General features: G+C 44.8%; 1 protein-coding gene across 1 annotated transcript in view; it reads right to left on the bottom strand.

Moving 5' to 3' along the window:
- Positions 1-4,047: 4,047 nt before the first annotated feature.
- The window catches only part of minar1 (membrane integral NOTCH2 associated receptor 1), a gene marked incomplete at both ends in the record, with an annotated part of 31,290 nt that continues 13,060 nt past the window's right edge, over positions 4,048-22,277 (bottom strand). Inside the window, one exon of the mRNA XM_081352615.1 lies at positions 4,048-4,245. Coding sequence (XP_081208741.1) covers positions 4,048-4,245 — 198 coding nt within the window. The remainder of the gene's footprint in view (positions 4,246-22,277) is intronic.

The following is a 22,277-nucleotide window of genomic DNA, read 5'->3' as shown; positions in this document are numbered from 1 at the left end:
CATATGTCCCAGAAGGCTCTGAATCTGTTTCAGTGGAACCGCTGTTTTCCCCCTGAATGTATCCAGGCAGTTCAGCGCTGACTGTGTGCGCATGTTGGTGAGACGCAATGTCATATTGACTGAGGCCAACTCCTAACCCGAAAAAAGAGATGCTCTACACAGGGGAGAGTTTGCTCTTTTCCTAGTTGACCCAAAGCCACAGATGGCTGAGGTGTCTGAGCACCAGGTCTCTGTATTCGCACAACAGATCTCGAAAATGAGCTAGAATGAGCCAGTCGTCTAGACAGTTTGGAATCCGAATACCCACTTCCCTTAGTGCAGAGCACAGCGACTGCCAGACCACGGTTTGGCCCAGAGATTGAGAAAACGGCTCTTTAATTGATTATGTGACTACCAGAAAACAAGGCGTAACAGAAAAATCTCTTTGTTAAAAGAAAACAAAAGATTCGCCACCCAGCTATCCTCCGGTGGAAAGGAGCACCTCCTGATGCAGGGAAGCTCCCCTCATCTCTGGGCTGCCCATATCAGGGCCGTTTCATTAGACGTTTGGTTTGGCGGCCAGAGGGACGGGCTGCATCGCCTTCCTGTGGGAAGCTCAACGTTGCAGCTGAGGTGTAACTTCTGGCCGCGCCGGAGCAGGTGTAGAAGCCATAGGGGGACACCCTCGTGACGAGCAGACTGGGGGCCAGCCCGCGGTGGCATCATACCAGGGCCATGATACCTTAGCAGCCAGGGTTGTCGTCGTCTTTCAGGCCTTGGACGTGAACCACAATTGCACGCAGCAGCTCTGAATCCGACTCGGCATGAGAAATCACCCCCGAAGGTGGAAGCTCAGCCTCATCTTCCTCTCCAGAGGACAATAGCCCGCTCTCCGATGCAGACTCTTTTAGGAAAACTGCTCTTTATGCTGATGTTCCCAGGGGGAATCGATACACTTATCAGTGCAAACCGCTGACGAAACACCGTTGAATACGCCATAGACCACCAGCAAGAATGCTTCCTTGTAGTAGAGGCGACAGGAAGAGAAATCATTCAGTAGAATAGCTACATGGCTCCGAAGAAAATCGGAATAAGAGGATGTGTGCCGCCATCTTATATACCCGTATGTAAGGGGGAGTGGCTTGGCATGCAAATTCCATTCGCTAATTCCATTGGCCGTTTTTCTAAAACTCAGAGGCTCCCAAGTGAGACCCCATTTGTCAGTCTTCAACATAAATTCGGGCGTGACTGACAGATAGGGATGAAGAGATTTTGATGCTGATAATTTGTGATTCAGTGATTTTCAGTTCTCCCTTCACAATGCTGTCATATCACTTCAGAATTTCAATATCAGCATATGGGTTTGGATTTATATGAGGTGAGTAAATAAATGACAGGAGCATCATTATTTTGTGAATTACCCATATAAGTCTCTGAGTATAACATTGCAAAACTACAGTGGTACTAGGGATATGAATGTGTATATTTCAAAATGTATTCATTGTCAAAAACAATGCTGTTGCAGAACTCCCAAGAACAATTGTAAGATTAAAAGTAGTTGTTGTAAATTCTCACTTTAGAATGTATCATTCTATTAATGTCGTTCTTATGTGCAAATTAAATTTCTCTTAAAGATGAAGTGTGTAATTTCTATGGCACTAGTGGTACCAAACAGGTTTCCCAAACACTCCTACAACCCCTTGTGCACTGTTCAGTGCTGTCCATCTACAAATTGTTAACTTTTGGTTCTGCTTAATACAGGTTAAAAGTATAGTAACATTGAAAAAAAATTACACACTCCACCTTTAAATTTCATGGAATATTTTTGCTGTGATACAACATACTATAAAGACAGACCATTTATTTTTGTAAGGGTAAGAAATGCACCGTTATGCTATCAGCATACAGAGGTCATAGAGCACTGAAGTGATGTATTTTTGTGTGCCAACCCGGAAGTTTGCATCTTACACATGTTGTTCAAGATAATCTTCACAAATGAATACAACTTTTAGGAATTTCGAAGCCTAAATACAATCGGCAGAAGTAAAAAGCTTAACGTAGGCCATAAACAAAATACACCACGGTCGCAAGACTTTAACATTACCACCATTAAGCTTCCAACAACTCTTCCAATCTTAAAAATTGGAAAGTTGGAAAGTTTGAGTTAGAAGAGTTTGCAAGAGCGTGATTATAAATGAGGCTGTAAAAGTAGACTAGTGAGTAGATGAGATTACCTGTTTGGCGTGATTATGTTTAATCACCCCGACAACCTCTATAGTCCCATACCTCTTACTATCAACCTCCCTTTTCAAGACACAAAAAAGCTTTAAAAAGCACAAGTGGGGGATTAGATATGTATTTTATATCATAGAATAAAATGTGAAAATATCTTGAGCTTGTGTTAACCACAAACCTTATTTCAGGCCTTTAAAACCCACTAAAAAACCTATTGACTAAAGGACGATGGAACTTGAAGTGTTTTTCGGGTTTTAGGATTCATTCCTGCAGCACTCTATCCCTATGACATTCTCAGATTTGTGATAAAAGAAAAACCTGCACATATCATTTGGAACAATATTTTTCTGTTTTTGCTCAGGCTTTGTTCCAAACCCTAGTGAGCTGATTACACAGACATTTACAGATGCACTAGATCAGTCACTAAGTTTCTATTTCAGTTAGGATGCTGCCTTAGAAGGTAGCTGCCTGTGTAGGCGGTAGACAAGCAAGGCAGCTCATTAGTTTTGGAACAGCACCTAAGTGTAATAGCTGAAATATTGTTTCTGACTAGTAGGCGGTTTTCAAAAGTGAACATCATTAAGGGAAGTTCACAGTTTTTGTTGTCAGGTCCAAACATTCGACTTTAAGAGAAAAACTGAGCTAGTTGAAAGTGATTTGGCAATTCAAGTATATTACGATTAGTTAAGATATGACATATACTGTATCAAATAGAAAGCAGCTATGTGATATTGTTGATTTTGAAGTGCTGTATTGTCACAATAATACAGAACAAATCCAAAGGAAATAAAGTCACGTGTCACTGTTTAAACAATATGAATAACATCATTAATAGAGTCACTTTACTTTTCTCACATACAATCAAAACCCCTCACATTAAGGAATAATTCACCAAAAATGTTTAATTCTGTCACTATTTGAAAGAATTTTAAGCAAAAAATTCGTTTTTACATGAAATATGGTTAGTCTGGACACTAGATGAATATTTGAGCTTGTTAGTGCTTATTCCATGAAAATGTTGCATTAACAATATAATCCACACGTCATATGGACTACTTTTATTGTGTTTTTTGAGAATATGGTCACTGAATGGAAAAGAGCACACAATTTCTTACAAAAAATTAATAAAAATAAATTCCCAGAGAGGCACACATTTGAGTACAACATAAAGGTGGGTATATATAATGATCGAATTAAAATTTTTGGGTGAACTATTCAGTTCAAATGTGTTCTCATTGAATTACCACATGAATTATATTTGAGCAATCTGAATATACAGTATATATATTCCTTATAAAAAGGCATTGCACAAGCCCAAACATTCCAGTCATTTCCAAAGATAAATCTAACTCATTCTTTAAAACATTCTGTCGGTGTATTCATTGAAAAATAACTCTTGTTAAAATTCTTATAATCATAGTAAAGTAAAAAATAGAATGTGCTTAAACATAAAGCTTTCCATTTAGTTTCTATTGCAATACCAGGAAAAAAACATACATAAAACGTGTCGGTACATTATATTTTGGACTATAAAATAAGGGTGCATCTCTGAGCCTTTAAGCAAGGCCATCTACTGCATAACAAATAATTTATTCAAGTTATAAATATTGACTACTGTAAATAAAAAAGACAAACGTCAAATTGCAATCCTTAATTCTTTGTTGTGATATATTTCGATTGACATTCCAAGAAAGTCTAAGGCCGGAGGCTGAAACCAGACATAATATTACAGACCTCCACAAATTAAGTCCCATGTTTGTCCTAGCGTCTGTGCAACGCCAGTAAAGAATACAGTGATACAAACACCATCTGACAGAAAAACAGATAGAAACCTCAAGACTTCATGGTGCAAATGGGCACTACGATGACCAGTATCACAGTGCAGGCGGCCGCAGCGATCAGCGCGCCAATTTTACACGCCTTTGCTCTGCGAAACTCCGCCTCCTTGCGCTTGAGCAGCGAATCGTAGCCCGGCGTGTAGATGTCCTCCATCCAGTACTCCAGATTGTTGGGGTTGAGTGAATCCTGGACCTGCAGGGGAACAGAAAAGGTGAGAGGTTCGACAAAGGAAAGCGTCTGTGTGGAGCAGACCGTGATTGTACCAGGTTTCGGCTGTTAAATGAAGACTGTGGAAGATAAATGGAGCTCTTGTCCACTCGTCACACTAACTGCAGACACATTCCTAAAGCAACATATTCTGTCGAGATGGAATTTTTCATCAAATTGCCATTTTAATTGAATATATGGTGAGCGAGTGAGGGGGAAATGAGAAAGGGGAAAGGGTGATACGGCACACGGTTCAGGATGAGATGTTCAGATATGACGGCAAGGAAAATAGGAACAGTCAGACAAAAATAGCCAAAGAAGCTGAAGGGGACAAAACAACATTTGAACTTTTTCTGAAGAAAACATGAGTGTTGCTTGTCTGTGCATAACTCATGTACCATCATGACGCTAGGGTGTTTTGGGTGGCTGTCATTACGTTACTATGTTGTTGCTAATTTGTTCTGATTCGATTTTAGCGTGTTATGTAGTTGCTATGGTGTTCTGGTAAGTTGCTAGAGTGTTGCTAGCAAGGTTGTATGCCATCCAGAGTTGAACTGAGGTATTACAGTTTTTCTCAGTCGCTTTGGTGCATTTCTCACATCACTATTTTTACATTTGCACAACAGTTAGTTCAACCTCCACAACATTTAGTCATTTGTGCACATCATAGTAGCAGTTTCTCATTCCTTCCAACAAATTGCAAATGCTTTTGGACATGCATCAATTGCTTTCATACAACTCTCTGCTGTTTTATAACATTATCATTTGCTTAAGTCATGTCAGTCAAAATTAACTATACTTGTGAATGCTGAATAGTCATTCCATATAAAACTAATAGTCCTCATTTCATTGCTTGAGTCATTACATACAAATGTTGAACTAGTTGTCAAAATCTGTCATTTAAAAAAAAAATTAAAAATCCTGAAAAAGTCTCCTAAATTGAACAATTTGCAATTGAGCAAGAGATGATATTCGCTGTGATGTAGATTAAATTATGTGACCAGACAGAGAGGAACGTCTGGATGTGCATGAATGATTACAGTCCTATGTATGTTGTATGTTCAGTTCCAATACAGTATATAGGCCTACTGCAATATAGTGTACAGTTGTGCACAGCTCTACCCAAAGGGAGTTTATGTTTGTTGGAAATAATGGTGTGTTTTTTCTTTTGCACAATGCTGTGAACAAATTAGAATTGCAAAGAGCATATGCAGTAAAAATGTGAAACATACATATATTCAGTGTCTTGTACTCAGTTACCTCATAAATACAGTAATGTGTAACTTTACTGTATTTTTTCAAATGGCTGTGCAAATAGTATTTAGTGCTGTATTGAGCATTTTCAGGTAGTGTCACCCAAAATCTGACTTTTATCATTGGAAAACATTTACAGAGTAAACTGTCATAATGAAAACATGACTAAGCCATTTGACTATCTTGTTCATAAACGATGGTGTCAGGACTTTTTATTTTGATGACACTGACACTTTCATTGACATAAATACTTGCTTTTGAGGAGTGAGCTATCCATTTTGAGCAAGTGACACGCTTTTGCAGGTTCTCTTACGAGAGTTCTCTCGTACTGCGTTTTATCAAAACGCTACGGGAAAAGTCTCTTTTCACGAAACACTGAAGCAAAAAATTATCCTTTAATTTTCATATATGTAAAACGCGTTGCGGCAGCAGCAGTCAGCTATGGCGAGACGGCTTGCTCGCTCATTGGCTGCTCTGCGGCAACTGCTTAAGCCTATCGAGCGAGGCCTGAGATGACGTCAGGCCAATGAGGGCGCTTCGCGCCCTCCTCGCCACTTCCCGCCGAAACGGGCGTGGCTTACCTCTATAAAATGAGCTCGAGAAGGCTGATTCACTTGATTTTAATCTCTTCAGCGAAGCGCACGCATCGCTGGATCACGGAAGCAAGCGTCGTTCGAAGCAAGCACTTCAGCGGGACGAGCCCTCGAAGCCGCTGGCCAACGCCGCCTTCTACAGCCGTACCTGCTGCGCTTTCCGACGCCTATATCCTTTATTGCTATATTGCTCTGTTTTCTGTGTGTGTGTGTGTGTGTGTTCGCTGCAACACTCACCCCTAAAAGAGCTGCGTCTTTTTCAAGACGCCTTCTCATGCAGCGCTCGCGCTCGCTCCGAGCCAATTGCCTACGGTGACTCTGAGGACTCGCCAGGCATCCTTTCCGAGGCTGCCCTTCCTGGAAGCGGACGGCGGGATTAGTTTTTCTTTACGTTACAAGAAAAGCTACCCTGCCTCTGCACGCGTCATTCACCGGCGAAGGAGAAAAGAGTGTTCTTAGTCCCACCGTTGGTCGGTCTGACCTCTTTTCTCTCACATTTCTCAGTTCCCTGTTCGGCGACTGGAAATATTATTGCAGCAAGTGAGTCTGTTACATGCTTGCCTGCCAGCAAACGCCGAAGAATACATGTTGACGCCGCTTTCAAAGCCTGTATCCCCCTGTGGCTCAGTGGTGGAATTATAGGTTCTCCTCGCGGGAGACCGGGGTTCGGATCCCGGTCTGGTGGCATATATATTTATGCCGCCAATGCTTTGCTCTGTAAGTCCCCTGAAGGCGACTGCAGAGATGCATTTTGCAGCCAGCGAGCGCGTAGTACCCGCTTGCCTGCAACCGAACACCGTTTCTACGGTTCCCGCGCGTCACTGGCGAAAGAGAATGGAGTGTTTTCAGCCCCGCTGAATCTGGGCGATTTCCACTCTTCTCACATTCTGGCATTTTGCAGGCGTTCTGAAAATGCAAATCACTCTGTCTGTTCCCCGAGAGGCAACTGCAGACGTGTTTTTTGCTGCCCACGAGCACGTGGTACAGGCCTGCAAGCAAACGCCAGTGTGGATAATACTCGCGCTGACTTTGTCTATGTATCTTCACTGTGGTCCAGTGGTAGATTCTTAGACTTGCGCGCGGCCGATCGGAGGTTCGAACCCCAGGCTGGCCGGCAGAAAATATTTATGCCGCCGAATGCAAATCACTCTGTTTGTTCCCCGAGAGGCAACTGCAGACGTGTTTTTTGCTGGCCACGAGCACGTGGTATATATGCCTGCAAGCAAACGCCAGTGTGCATAATACTCGCGCTGACTTTGTCTATGTATCTTCACTGTGGTCCAGTGGTAGATTCTTAGACTTGCGCGCGGGCGATCGGAGGTTCGAACCCCAGGCCGGCCGGCAGAAAATATTTATGCCGCCGAATGCAAATCACTCTGTTTGTTCCCCGAGTGGCAACTGCAGACGTGTTTTTTGCTGCCCACAAGCACGTGGTACATGCCTGACAAGCAAACGCCAGTGCGGATAATACTCGCGCTGACTTTGTCAATGTATCTTCACTGTGGTCCAGTGGTAGATTCTTAGACTTGCGCGCGGGGGATCGGAGGTTCGAATCCCAGGCCGGCCGGCAGAAAATATTTATGCCGCCGAATGCAAATCACTCTGTTTGTTCCCCGAGAGGCAACTACAGACGTGTTTTTGCTGCCCACGAGCACGGCCGATGATGCTATATGTGTAGAGAAGATGCCCACTGCTAGTGCCCATCCCTACACACTAGCACAGCCCTTCACACAGGGCCCGCGCTCATATATTCGACTCGGGTCGATCACGCACACAACATAGTGAACGTGCCCACTGCCTAGTGCCCACAAACACTATGTTCTGCATGCCTTGTGGTTTCTGTAAAGACGAAACCTGTGTGCATTCACTCTGCTCAGACAGACAGTGCACTCATTGCAGTAACTGTGCCCGCTCTCCCGCGCCCACACTTACTCACGGTACTTCTGGTGTCCCGGCCACGGCCGATGGTGCTATAAATGTAGTGTCGATGCCCACTTCTCAGTGCCCATCCCTACACACAAGCACAGCCCTGCACTTAGGGCTCGCGCAAATAAAATCGACTCAGGTTGATTGCGCTCCCCACATAGTAAAAGTGCCCACTACTCAGTGCCCACGAACACTATGTCTATCAGATCACAGGCTCTCTGTAAAAACGAGACCTGTGAGCGCGCGCGCTGCTTACACAAGCAGCGCGCCCCAAGCAGTAAATGTGCCCGCTCACAGCCCACATCTACTCGCACACATGAGTCCCATGGGACTCGCGCAGCCCCCCCTCACTCAGCCAAACACTGTTGTAAGGTCAAGGGCGAGCGCTCCGCCCGCTGTATTAAGCGCGCCCCCCGCCTCAAATGCCGCAGGCATAACGCCTATGTTTGTGAGCCCCATAGCACCTCTGTCGCACGGCGAACAGAGCGCGCTCTGTATCCGGCCCTTAGCCAACCATGCAGATGCATGGGCAGCGCTTCCAGGGGTTTCGGACTGGGTCTTAGGCATTATAAAGAGAGGCTTCTCGCTACAGTTTTGTCGACGCCCTCCGCGCTTCACAGCGCGCGTCGAAACTTCGGTTCCGCTGAATGTAGCACACCTACTTCGCCGCCGAAATATCAAAACTGATAAGCAAAGGGGCGATAGAGCTTGTTCCCCGAGTTCAAAGCGAACAGGGGATATACAGCAGATACTTTCTAGTCCCCAAAAAGGACGGCGGTATCAGACCCATTCTGGATCTCAGACGACTGAACAGAGTATTAGTGAAACGCCGTTTCAAAATGCTCGCAACCAGCAAAATTCTCGCGCATGTTCGCCGAGAAGACTGGTTCATGTCGATAGATCTGAAGGACGCGTATTTTCAAATACAGATAGCGTCACATCACAGGCGATTCTTGAGATTCGCCTTCGAGGGTCAGACATACCAGTATACAGTCCTGCCTTTCGGCTTGTCCCTGGCACCTCGTACATTTACGAAATGCATGGACGCAGCGCTCGCTCCTCTCAGACTCAGAGGCATGCGAGTGCTGAACTATTTGGACGACTGGTTGATCCTAGCCCAATCACGATCTCAGCTCATAGAGCACAGAGCCATTTTACTCGATCACCTCGAGAATCTTGGTATCACGGTCATTTGGGCGAAGAGTTCACTGAACCCCAGCCAAACGATTCCGTTTCTGGGTATAGTTCTGGACTCACAGTCTACGACAGCGCGGCTGTCGCCACAGCGCGTGCTGAACATTCAGCGCGCGGCGATGTCTTTCCGCCGCGGCGCTTTCACCCCGCTCAGAAAATTTCAAAGGATGCTGGGTCTCATGGCCTCAGCATCGTCAGTTCTCCGGCTGGGCTTGCTCCGCATGCGCCCGCTGCAGTTCTGGTTGAAAGCGCGGGTTCCGCGCAGAGCGTGGGTGTCCGGTCATTTACACCTCAAGGTCGATCAGGACTGTGTCACAGCCCTGGTGCCTTGGATGGCGAACGACTGGTACCAATCAGGTGTAAGCCTGGGGACTTCCTCGAGGGTGAGGATGGTGTCTACGGACGCATCCACCTCGGGATGGGGAGCGCTGCTCGAGGGCAGACCGTCCTTCGGCCTATGGTCGGAACGGGAAAAGCTCCAACACATAAACTGCCTAGAAATGCTGGCAGTGCACAACGCGCTGACGCGTTTTTGTCCCCACATCAAGGACCAACACGTCATAGTCCGTTCGGACAACATGGCAGTGGTGTCCTACATAAATCGCCAGGGCGGTCTGAATTCCATACCCCTGTACAGGCTGGCGAAACGCCTCCTGCTATGGGCTCAGCACAACCTGCGCTCGCTGAGAGCAGTACATGTGCCCGGGCTGCTGAATGTGGGCCCGGACAGACTGTCCAGGAACAACGTTCCTACGGGCGAATGGTCTCTACACCCACAAACAGTCCGGCTGTTGTGGGAGAGATTCGGCAAAGCGGAGGTGGACCTATTCGCGTCCCGCGAAAATGCTCACTGCCCCGCACTCTTTTCAAAGACTGACAGCGCGCTGTCCCAAAAGTGGCCGCGCTGCCTGCTATACGCTTTTCCCCCCATCTTCCTCCTGCCTCAGGTGTTGGAACGGGTCAGGAAAACGAAATGCCCAGTGCTGCTTGTAGCACCGTTCTGGAAGAACCAGGCATGGTTCCCAGTTCTGATGCAGTTAGCAGACATCGCTCCATGGCCAGTGCCGTTGAGGAGAGATCTCCTCTCGCAGGCCAGGGGCTCGATCTGGCACCCACACCTGGAACTATGGTCCCTTCATGTGTGGGCGCTCAACGGATACCCGTTGGTCTCGCAGAGGGAGTCATGAATACCATCACGGAGGCTAGAGCGCCGTCGACCAGGCGACTCTATGCTTCAAAGTGGTCGGTTTTCTCCGGCTGGTGTACAGCTCGGAGCCTTTCACCCCTCGAATGTGAGGTAACGGAGGTTCTCTCCTTCCTACAAGAGCTGTTGGATAAGGGCAGATCCCCTTCCACGCTCAAAGTGTATGTGGCGGCTATTTCAGCGTTCTCCGGTTCAACGCTGGGTCAGTCACTGGGAAGGAATGATTTAGTCATCCGCTTCCTCAGGGGAGCTAGGAGACTGAATCCACCCAGACCTCCTTCAGTCCCTATGTGGGACCTTTCTACGGTCCTGGCGGCCATGAAAGGTGCCCCTTTTGAGCCTATCCAGTCTATTAGCCTCAAACATTTGTCTTTCAAAACAGTGTTTTTGATGGCTCTCGCTTCAGTGAAGCGCATAGGCGATCTGCACGCGCTCTCTGTGAGCCCGGCGTGCTTGGAGTTTGGTCCTAATGACTCTAAAGTCATACTCAAACCTAAGCACGGCTATGTGCCGAAAGCCCTCAACACGCCTTTTCGGGCTCAGGTTATTTCCCTGGCTGCCCTGCCGGCATCGAGTGAGGAAGGGGACTCGAGTTTTCTTTGCCCTGTTAGGGTTTTAAGAGCTTATATGTCCCGCTCTGCTGTCTTCAGACAGACAGAGCAGCTCTTTGTCTCGTTCAGTGGACGTTCCAAAGGAATGGCTGTTTCGAAACAAAGTCTATCCAGATGGATAGTTGACGCCATAGCGCTGGCTTATACTGCCAAGGGCATTCCATGCCCGTAGGGAGTTAGAGCGCACTCTACGAGAAGCGTTGCTTCTTCGTGGGCTTGGTCCAGCGGGATTTCCCTACAGGATATATGTACGGCGGCAGGCTGGGCCTCTCCGTCTACATTTATCAGGTTTTATAACCTAGAGGTTCCCGCCTTACAGGCTAAGCTTTTGTCGGTGTAATCTGTTCAGCCGTCTAGTCAGACCACTGAAACCCATGCGCAATGCGCTACCGACTATCTTGGGCAGAACTGTGTAAGACCCACATTTCCCACATTAGTTCAGGTTCCCTACCCTGTCTATGTGATGTTATACTTGCGTCTGTGGACATGTCTATTCTACGACGCTACAGTATAGGGAATTAAGGCTCCCACCCTTATTCCCTGACTCTGTGTGAGTCAATCTGGTGATTATGCACTGTGTGCCTGAAATAGCTTCCGGTGATCAGTGTTTTTATCCCAGCACGCACGGCGTTTTGCAAGGGGTTCCCGTAGCGTTTTGATAAAACGCAGTACGAGAGAACTCTCGTAAGAGAACGTACTCGGTTACTAACGTAACCTCGGTTCTCTCTAGAAGAGGGAACGAGTACTGCGTTCTCTGCCGTGCGTACGGTTCACTCTGGTTCGCTTCGGCGATCAAAATCAAGTGAATCAGCCTTCTCGAGCTCCTTTTATAGAGGTAAGCCACGCCCGTTTCGGCGGGAAGTGGCGAGGAGGGCGCGAAGCGCCCTCATTGGCCTGACGTCATCTCAGGCCTCGCTCGATAGGCTTAAGCAGTTGCCGCAGAGCAGCCAATGAGCGAGCAAGCCGTCTCGCCATAGCTGACTGCTGCTGCCGCAACGCGTTTTACATATATGAAAATTAAAGGATAATTTTTTGCTTCAGTGTTTCGTGAAAAGAGACTTTTCCCGTAGCGTTTTGATAAAACGCAGTACTCGTTCCCTCTTCTAGAGAGAACCGAGGTTACGTTAGTAACCGAGTACGTTATCAACTAGGTTTTGCAGTTTGTACTATTGTTTTGAGAACTGCATTAACTGTTGTGCAAATGTAAATAGTGTTATGAGAAATGCACCAAAGCGACTGAGAAAAACTGTAAACTGGATGCAGAATTGCATTTCAAATTTGACTAACAAAAAGTGACATAACTAATTTTTCCATTTAAAAAACAATGTTTGTAAAAAAAAAAAAAAAAAATAGGTTCCAAACTTTATATAGACAGCTAGATAGATAGATAGATAGACAGACAGATAGATAGACAGACAGACAGACAGACAGACAGACAGACAGACAGACAGACAGACAGACAGACAGATAGATAGATAGATAGATAGATAGATAGATAGATAGATAGATAGATAGATAGATAGATAGATAGATAGATAGATAGATAGATAGATAGATAAAGTAAAGGTGCAGTAAATATACAGTAATTTCAGGGATCAAAAGATACATGTCCATCAGTGTTTTCATCTGTTTTTCAGCAATAGCTTTTCAGCAGCAGTTAGAAACTCTATAATATAATTAAGCTGTAAAAAATTATATAAAATAAATAAAATTCATAAATAAATAAAATAAATAAAAACCTGTAATAATGTTATTTACATTTTTTATTTTAATAATATATAAAGAAATATCTATAATATCAACTATTACATGTATTTATTGATTTCTTCAAGTATTTATAACAAAAGAATACCTGTAATATGCACTGGGACATGGCCATGCAGGGAAATAAAAACTCAGTGAGTGTTTTAGCGCAATTTTTTGACGTCATGGGATCACAACACTAACGCCGCCTTCACACCATAGACAGTATAGAGCTGGTAAGTCCCGCCCCTTCCGTAAAACCCCGCTGGACCTCAAAGTTGAAAAACCGTCAATGCAAGTGAATGGGAGAAAATAAATATTTTCTGGTCCCGTTTGAATTGTGCCATGAATGTGAACATATGTTGTCTCTGAATTTTTTATATAATCTTTCATGTTACGAGTTTGACAGTATATGGTATGATTCTTCGGCTAGCAGTTGTGGAAAAGACATAACGAGAAAGACTACATGTCCCCTATGTGACGTCACCCCATAAAGTTGACTTACCCGTGGTTTTCACCAACCTCAACGATTTTGTCCTCTCCCTGAAAGAAGGCGGTGAAGTGCACCAAAGACACAGCCATGTTTAGCGGGATCCGTGAGCTAGTGTCCGTGTGCGAGTGGTGTTGACGTTTCAAACGCGTCTAAAGCAGCGAAGAGTTGTAGTCCACAAAGTGCTCTCACACAAAGTCTAACCGTATCAAACTTCTACCCGCTAAATTGTAGCATTCTTCACACGAAAGATTATATAAAAAATTCACAGACAACATATGTTCACATTCATGGCACAATTCAAACGGGACCAGAAAATAATTATTTTCTCCCATTCACTTGCATTGACGATTTTTCGACCTAGAGGTCCAGCGGGGTTAGCGGAAGGGGCGGGACTTACCAGCTCTATATAAGCAGTTGAAATCATAGATATCATATAAAGGCTAGATGGCTCAAGGCGGAGTCACTTCCGGCATCACCGGCGGCCATCTTAGGACAGGGCTCTGTGAATTAAGGTGAGTGAGCAGCACGCACACAAATCCTCTTATCTCGCTGAAATCTGGACTGATTTACGGTTTGGTTTCTTACAAACGTTATTAACGTGGCTATAATTCTGAATGCTTAAACATTTTGAACATAATTATTCATATGTATGCAGTATAATAGCTACATCTCTGACGTTTATAACAAACCAAACCGTTTGAAAATTGGTAGAAAATTGAGCAAGTTATGGTTATTTAAAAGTACATGCACCATGTTATGAGTGAGCGAGCACCCTGTCGTAAGATGGCCGCCGTGTGCGGATGTCGAGCTCCATTGGCCAGCAGCGCGGACGAGCCATCTAGCCTTTATATGACATCTATGGTTGAAATCAGCTCCGATACGGCAGCGAAACGACCGGAAGTCATTCATTTCCTATGGAGATTCCCAGACCGCATGCGAATGGGTCCGAACCAGGTGCGAACGAGTGCGGTGCGAAAAAAATCGTGTCCGTTGGCCATCCGGATGCGTTCAAAAAATTTAACTCTTGCGAAAGGCTACGGATGGTTTCTATCCGAAAATCCCAACTGAAGTTAGAGTTGCTATGGTACAGATAAACAAACCTGGATTCTTAACTTTTAATAAAATAAATAATGATTTTATAACGATTAGTTGTCATGTCATTTTTTTATTTTCATGATGTTTTAACGTTATTAGGGCAGTTAATACAATTAAATAATTCAATATTTAAATATACTCGCTTCCGAGGCTTCCGACCACTGATCTATATAATGACACATATATATATATATATATATATATATAATGCCATTCTATATAGATCAGTGCTTCCGACGCTTTTCACCGTTGTGTACGACGTCCGCTGGGGTTGTATCGCGTATTACGGAGCTGATTTCAACTGCCAGTGTGAAGGCGGTGTAAAAGATAGTAAATCTTTTCCTGGATTTTTTTTTTTTTTTCGTTCCCGAGATTAGACCTTCCTTAACATAATGGCGAAAACCCGAAGTCTCTAGGTGGTCTGGTTGAGGAGTAGATAGAAGTACAAGTTTGGTGCGCACAGACAGAACAGAAATCATGAGTTAACAATCGCAATTTTGTCCGGTGGAAAATTGTACTAAAAAAGAAAGAAAAAAGAAGAAAATCTTCCTCCTAGGCCAGGCTGCTGGTTGGTTTTGGACACATTTCACCAGGTCAGACTGGGAGACCAACCAGCTAAGACCAGCTTAAATAGAGACCGAAAGATTAGTCTAATCAATCTGGCATTATAAGACATCCATCTAATGTCAAGATTGCATGATCTTCCACAGCTGTGACGAGGATGCCATCTTCAATGCCCCTAATAACTGTCCTCCAGGAACCTTTTGCACACAAAGTGTGTTCAATGTTGCCATTTTTCACACATGGATTGCTTCTGAATATCAGATAGCATTAATTTCAGCAATGACAAGCAGCAGGACGCTGTCACTGATGACACTTTCCTCCACTACACTGAGCACATATACAACTTCACGCACACTAGGTGTCAGCCATCTCTGTCTCCAATAAGCTCAGAGTAATCTTATATCAATACCAGCAAAGTGTGTTCAATGTTGCCATTTTTCACACGTGGATCGCTTCTGAATATCAGATGGCATTAATTTCAGCAATGACAAGCAGCAGGACGCTGTCACTGATGACACTTTCCTCCACTACACTGAGCAAGTATACAAATTCACGCAGGTATTAGCCGTTTCTATCTCCAATAGTAATCTTATATCAATACCAGCTGTAAACGAGAAAGATAATCGGATTTTCTCTTGTGAAAAAAAATAAACCTTTACAATTTCATAGTGAAGGGAAATACCAATCATGTGTTTTAAAGGTGATGAAATTTGTTCTTTTGTTTCTTGTAGTCGACTGCTAATGTGCAATTGCTACCTGATCCTTTGATATTAAAACATTACAGGCAGAAAAAGCCTTTACATTTAAATATAATTAAAATATAATGACATTATAGAGATAATAAATTCAAGGCTCAACATTAAAAGTACCATTAAATATTAATGATAAATGTTAATCAAGTTAACATTGTCTATTTTCTCGAAACACAATCAGTGATCTAGAGAATAATTACACCATAAGCTGGCTTGTAAAGTTCCAGGGAATAAACACTAATGTTAGTTTGGAAATAATGCAGTACACAACTCTCCTGTGAGAAACACATGATTAATTGTCTTATAAATCTCCCTCTCAGTAATTGCTATGACAACAGAATTTCTACTTTAAGTCACCTAATGGACCGTTCACAGGACTCTTTCTCTTTTCAATAGATGGTCCATTTTAACACACACTCAAACTTTTTTGCGGCTTCCCATACAGCTCATAAATAAATTAAGAAGAAACAAAGAAGAAGGGTGTGACAGTTGGTTCGACTGATCCTCCCTCCCCTACATATATTTAGAAAAATGCTCCTCTCTAGAGTTCATATGCGTTCATATCAGCAGCAAATCATACCAGAGTTCACATGAACCGTTCCACAGACCATTCTCGAGTGCGCACTCAAGTTCAGAAAACCGCGCTCACCTCATCCAAACGAACTGAACTCTGACATCAATTTAACCCGGGTACGCACCAAAAGTGCTCGTGTGAAAGCACCCTAATAGGTAAAATAATTTGTTTTTGATGCAGGTCAGATTCAGATCCAATTTGAAATCAGATGACAAAAATCTATTTGATAAATGTTTTTGTGCTTGTAACAATATACGGCAAACATTGCACAAACAAACTAAAACCATAATGTAGTAAACAAAACAAAAAACAGCAATTTAAATAATATCAGGTGACAAGATCAACAGAAAAAAAGTATGGCAGATAAAAAGAAATGGCTGATTGAAAATGCCAATCATTGCAAATCATTTTAATCACCTCATGATATATTTTTTGTACAATTGCATGCTTGCTGCACAAATCCAAAAAACCCGTTGCTTTGTCAAGGTTCGAATGTGCTGTGCTGGGTCACTAAGAATCACTGGTACGTGGCATTGCTTGAGCTGTGTTCTGTCTTTTTGACATTTTCTGTCTGTTTTCTTCTCCTCTCATGCTGTGGTTGCAAATGGGCAAAAAGAAAGAGACACCACCCCTGGTTCTAGCCAGTTGTCTATGCACTGGGGTGAACATGTAACACAGATTTGATGCAAAGATGTAGGGCACATTTCACATCCTGCTGCAGCCATTGCACAAGCCTCTGAAGAAGTCAGCAATTTACTTTTCTGTTCCATCTTTCTTATTTTGTTCTCACACACACACACACAGAACAAGAACAGCTAGTTTTAAAGCCATCATTTGCTTTTATCCATTCAAAATCAATACTCATCAATTTTCTCCTACACTAAAGCCTTTTTATTGTGAGCCCTCCTCTATCAATACAATGCGATTATGTCTAGAGATGAAGACAGATAAACATCGTCTGAAACAGACAACCATAAGCCTTAATCTAAAATGTGCACAACAGAAGGTTTTAAAATCAACATGAATAAAAATGGACCCTTTTTACTTTCTTAATCCATATTCCTGGTCTTTGCAAAAAAAACGAAAATTTAAATACAAAGCCACTTATTTTTTCAACTTTCAAGCACTTGTTCTTGTTTATTTCCGTATGTAACTTTTTACTTTTATGGGAACTATGATTCGTTTTTTGAGTCTTTTGTTCATGTCAACCAACTGATTCAAAAAACAATTCAGTGATTCTTTTTTACGTCTCATCATGGCATATTACATGCCTCTCATTCTCTCTAAAACGTTCCAAGTTGTATGTACGCAAATGATTTGCTTTTCTTCAGTTCCATTAATAAGAATCCTTATTGCAATGTCTTATGCCACAATTTTAATTTGTTGTAGCAATGAATCTTCATAAAGTTAATAAAAAAATACTTAGTTCCCTTTCGTAAAGGGAACTCCCGCTGCATCGATACTCGATACTTTGGGGAATGCCTTCGGCATGAAGCGTCTGAAGTCAACTATGGAACTATTCCAATCTTGATTGGTGCAACGTCACCCGTGACGTCGCATGTGACGGTGATCCGGAAGCTACAAAAGGGTCACAGGAACCAGGAAATGTTAGCTTCTGGTCTTCAGCAAGCGCTCTATGTCATCTTGTCTGTTCTATTTCGTGAAAAGAGTATTATTTATGGCGAAAAAAGAGAAGCTATTCAGGCAGTGTGCGTCCCCTTGCCCACGTTATTTAAGCGAGGATGACACACACACGCTTTGTGTAGTTTGTCTGGGAGTGGAGCATGCACGGGCGGTGCTCGAGGGCGCTGTCTGTGCAAACTGTTTTCAATGAAAAAGCTTCGCTCCCGTTTGAGCCTGTTCGATCAGTTAGATCAGGCTCGCGTTTCCAGTGCATCAGGTCCCGCGTCTGTTGAGGCAGCGCGCCGCTTGTATGCATGTGATTCGCACGTGGGGCTGGCATATGATACTGAGACGGTTGCGACCCTTTCTCAGTGTTTATTAACCAGCTCCACTGGTCTCGCGCACGGTTCGGAAGCCCGCGCTGCGGCTTCTTCCGACCGTGTTAAAGACACAGCGTTTGATTTATCTGTCTCCGAGGAGATAGATATTATCTATTAACACTAAATCACGTGGATATGGGGATTCGCCACCCCATATTTCCGTTAGTGAGGAGTTGCTGGAGGTTGTAATCAGGGCAGTGGTTAAATTAAATGTTAAATGGCCATATAATAAGCAGGAAGCGACTAAGAAAAATAAAATGAATGAGCGCTTCCTGCAGACCCAGTCACAATCTCCGTGTCAGAGCCTTCCCTTTTTCACTGATCTCCATACTGAGGTATCAAGATCGTGGAAAAATCCATTTTCATCTCAATTATTTTCCCCCATGTATATATTTACTCATCCATTAGGGAATCTAATGAAAATGGTTATTAGGTGATGGCTCGGGTTGAGGAATATTTTGCGAAATATTTTCTCCCCGACATTGCGTCACCCCTGATAGCTCAGACACTTCCCTCCAAATCTCGTACATCGAATTTGTTAGGGAAAGCATATATGGCGGTGGTCGAGCTGGTGCATGCCCACACACGATGGGGTTATTACAGGCATACCCGGCTGACCTCCTCAAGCAGGTGGACTATAACTGGGAGGTCTCACTCTATATTACTGAATTTCGTAGAGTAGCTGACTTATCTCTCCATATTATTAAAGAGACGGCCCGTGCTATTGGCCGTGGCAGCACTAGTCGTCTCAGAGAGACATTTATGGCTTAATCGCTTGTGGATCGGGGAGAAAGACAGGGCTTTCCTTCTCGATGCTCCACTTTCACCTTCTGGCCTCTTTGGTGACGCGGCAAGAACCGTTGTCGAGAGGCTTCAGGAGACAGAGCGACAATCAGCTATCCCCAGTTGTCAGTCCAGGTCTCATGGGGTTGCTGCCAGGGGGTAGCCTCATGGGACAGCCGCCAGCTCCTCATATTTTGAGAGGGTTCCCTCTTGTGCCCCCCCGTATAAGGCTTGGGGCCAGAGGAAACATTCTCGCACGAAGCTCTCCATACCGAAGACAGGTCTGAGGACTGTCTCTCGGGCTAAGACGGCTTCAACTAAGAGGTCTTGTCGTAACACGCAGACCCTTATGGGCGTTCCCCCAGGAGAGCGAGTACAGTAGTCTAGCCCCCTTATGCAGCCCTTAGGAAATCGATGTTCGCTTCCCGCCGCCGATGGCGCTTCGGGACACATCGGCTTCCAGCGAACACAAATCGCAGTATCTGCCCGAAGACGTTGCGGCACTGTCGAGTTCGCCGCCTCTCAGGAGGTCTGTAGAGAGCATATTTCGGTTAGTTCCTGCCAGTTAGCTGCTTCAGGTCACCGAAGCCATTTGGAAATTTATAGCCGAGGCCAGTCTCGAGGGACTGGTCCCCATAATGGCATATTTAGACACCCCGAGGGGTCTTCAAAATACAGCCTAGGGGGTCCTGCTTACAGTGGAGTTAATATACAAATATTATCTACTAAGGGTGGTTCACATGTCGGCCAGCCCAGAGCAGGGTCGGTTTTTGGAACAGGAAGTCTAGTCCCTCTTAACACAGGAAACCTCAAAGTGGGCTCTTCCTTGGTTTACGGGAGCCCAGGTTCTACAGCTGGCACTTCATAGTTCCTATGAGGGGGGGAGTTAGGCCTTATTTTGGATCTCAGGGTACTGGATCAACCTCCGAGGGGGTTCAGATTCAAGTTACCGACTGTCAGTCAGACCAGCTCCGAGGACTGGTCTGTCTTGATAGATCCACAAGCTCCTTAACTCCTCTTTCCCTTCTAACCCCATCACAGGAAGTTTCCGAGATCCGCTTTTGGGGGGAAAAGCGCATCAGTTCTGGACTCTTCCAGTCGGCCTAGCCTTATCCCCTCGCACCTTCACTAAATGTATGGACACGGCCCTTGCTCCATTGAGACTTCAGGGGGTCCGTATCTTATAGATGACTGGCTCATTTTGGCTCAGTCAAAAAGAACTAGCAATTCAACATCGAGATGTTGTTTTGCGCCATCTGAGGTGCGTGGGGTTGAGACTCAATGTGAAGAAAAGTTCCTTAACTCCTCTTCAGAGGACTACGTCCCTGGGAGTAGAGTGGGACTTAGTCAATGCGGGCACAATTGTCTCCTGCTTGTATAAATACTATCTTAAACACAATGAAGAGTATTAGGTTAGGCCAGGCTATCACTGTCAAACACTTTCAAAGAGTTTTGGGTCTTATGGCTGCAGCTTCCACGGTAGTACCCTTTGGTCTGCTCCATATGAGGGCTTTGCAGTGGTGGCTCAGGAACAAGGGATTTTCTCCTCTGGGAAACCCTTTTCGTACGATCAGAGTTACGCGCAGATGCCTTCGTTCTCTTGTCGTATGGAAGAAACCATGGTTCCTGTCTCAGGGCCCGGTTTTGGGAGCACCATGTGAGAGAAAAACTCTGACCACGGATGCGTCCCTCACGGGCTGGGGTGCGGTTATGGAGGGCCGTTACACCCGAGGTACTTGGAAGGACCATCATCTCACATTGTATATTAATCGCTTGGAGATGTTGGCTGTATTTTTTTTGCCCTGAGGCACTTCCTTGTAGACCTCAGAGGCCATCATGTTCTTGTTAGGACAGACAATATGTCAGTGGTCTCTTATATCAACCGCCAAGGAGGTTTGAGATCTCGCCCTCTTTGTAGACTGGCGCATCAAATTCTTCTTTGGTCCCAGGACAAATTTCTCTCTGTCAGATCTATTTATATTCCTGGGGTTGAAAATATGGGAGCAGACATCCTGTCGAGGCAGGGGCCGAGGCCCGGGGAATGGCGGCTCCACCCTGAAGTGGTTGAGCTTATATGGAGAGAGTTTGGCCGGGCGGAGGTTGACCTGTTCGCTTCTCATGAGAACTCTCATTGCCCGCTCTGGTACTCTCTCTCACATCCAGCTCCTTTGGGCTTGGATGCCACGGTACAGATGTGGCTGAGGTCACATCTGTACACTTTTCCCCCGATCGCTCTGCTCCCTGGGGTTCTAGAAAGGGTCAGGAGGTACGGAGTGAGACTACTCCTTGTAGCTCCGTACTGGCCGGCCCAAATTTGGTTTTCGGACCTTATTAGTCTCTTGGAGAGTCCTCCATGGAAAATTCCTATTAGGAGAGATCTTCTGTCTCAGGCTGATGGTATATTATTTCATCCCCGACCAGAGTTATGGAGACTATGGGTCTGGCCCCTGAGGGGGTCCCACCCATAATTAGGTTGCCCTTTCCACCGAGGTGGTCAGGACATCCATACTAGAACCCCACTCTACTAGGAACTAAACAATTAAGTTAGGGAGGGCATTGAACCCAGTTTATTACTGCCCACTGGCTTCAGTACTGGTGTTCCATCCCGCTCTCTAACGGGATCTCCTGTTCATGCTTAGGGCCTCTGTGGCGGCCTCAGTGCCCTCCGCAAGCCTCTAAGGGTGTTCTCGAAAGGACGTTCCCACTGAAACTCCATGTTCCTGTAGATTGGAGGATGAATCCTTTTCTTCCAGCCTATTGGCATCAGGCTGATGGGTTATCCCTGGCACCCATCATGTCCTGTGGGTGAGGTATACGAATATATATTTGAGATATAAGTATATATAGGAGAATCTATTGAGTCTGCTTCCTGCTCGTCTTACTCTCTGGAAGAGTGGTGGTCGTGCCCCCTCTTACTTGCTAGCGTGGGAGCCACTCAACGTTATTTTTGCCCTGTACTGAGGTACTTGTAGGCAATGTTAAGATTCTTCAGGTATTCCATCCTCCATCGCATGTGTCGGATGGTCAAGGTCATAGCCTTTGAGGTTCCTACATTAGGACTCAGGCTGAGAGGAGTCAGTCCATCTAGTTATGCATCAAGGGTTAGGAGCTATTCCCTTTATTAAGAGTACAGTTGGTTATCTAAAACCACTCATATTTGAAGTACAAGGTGCGCTTCTGCCTTCACCTCTCATCTAATATTTTCTACTGTCTGGGGCTCCCAGCCAT

This window comes from Scardinius erythrophthalmus (assembly GCF_964197995.2).
Source record: "Scardinius erythrophthalmus genome assembly, chromosome: 2".
Lineage (NCBI taxonomy): Eukaryota > Metazoa > Chordata > Actinopteri > Cypriniformes > Leuciscidae > Scardinius > Scardinius erythrophthalmus.
Note: the sequence above shows the minus strand (reverse complement) of the source record. Positions and strands in the feature narration are given on the sequence as shown.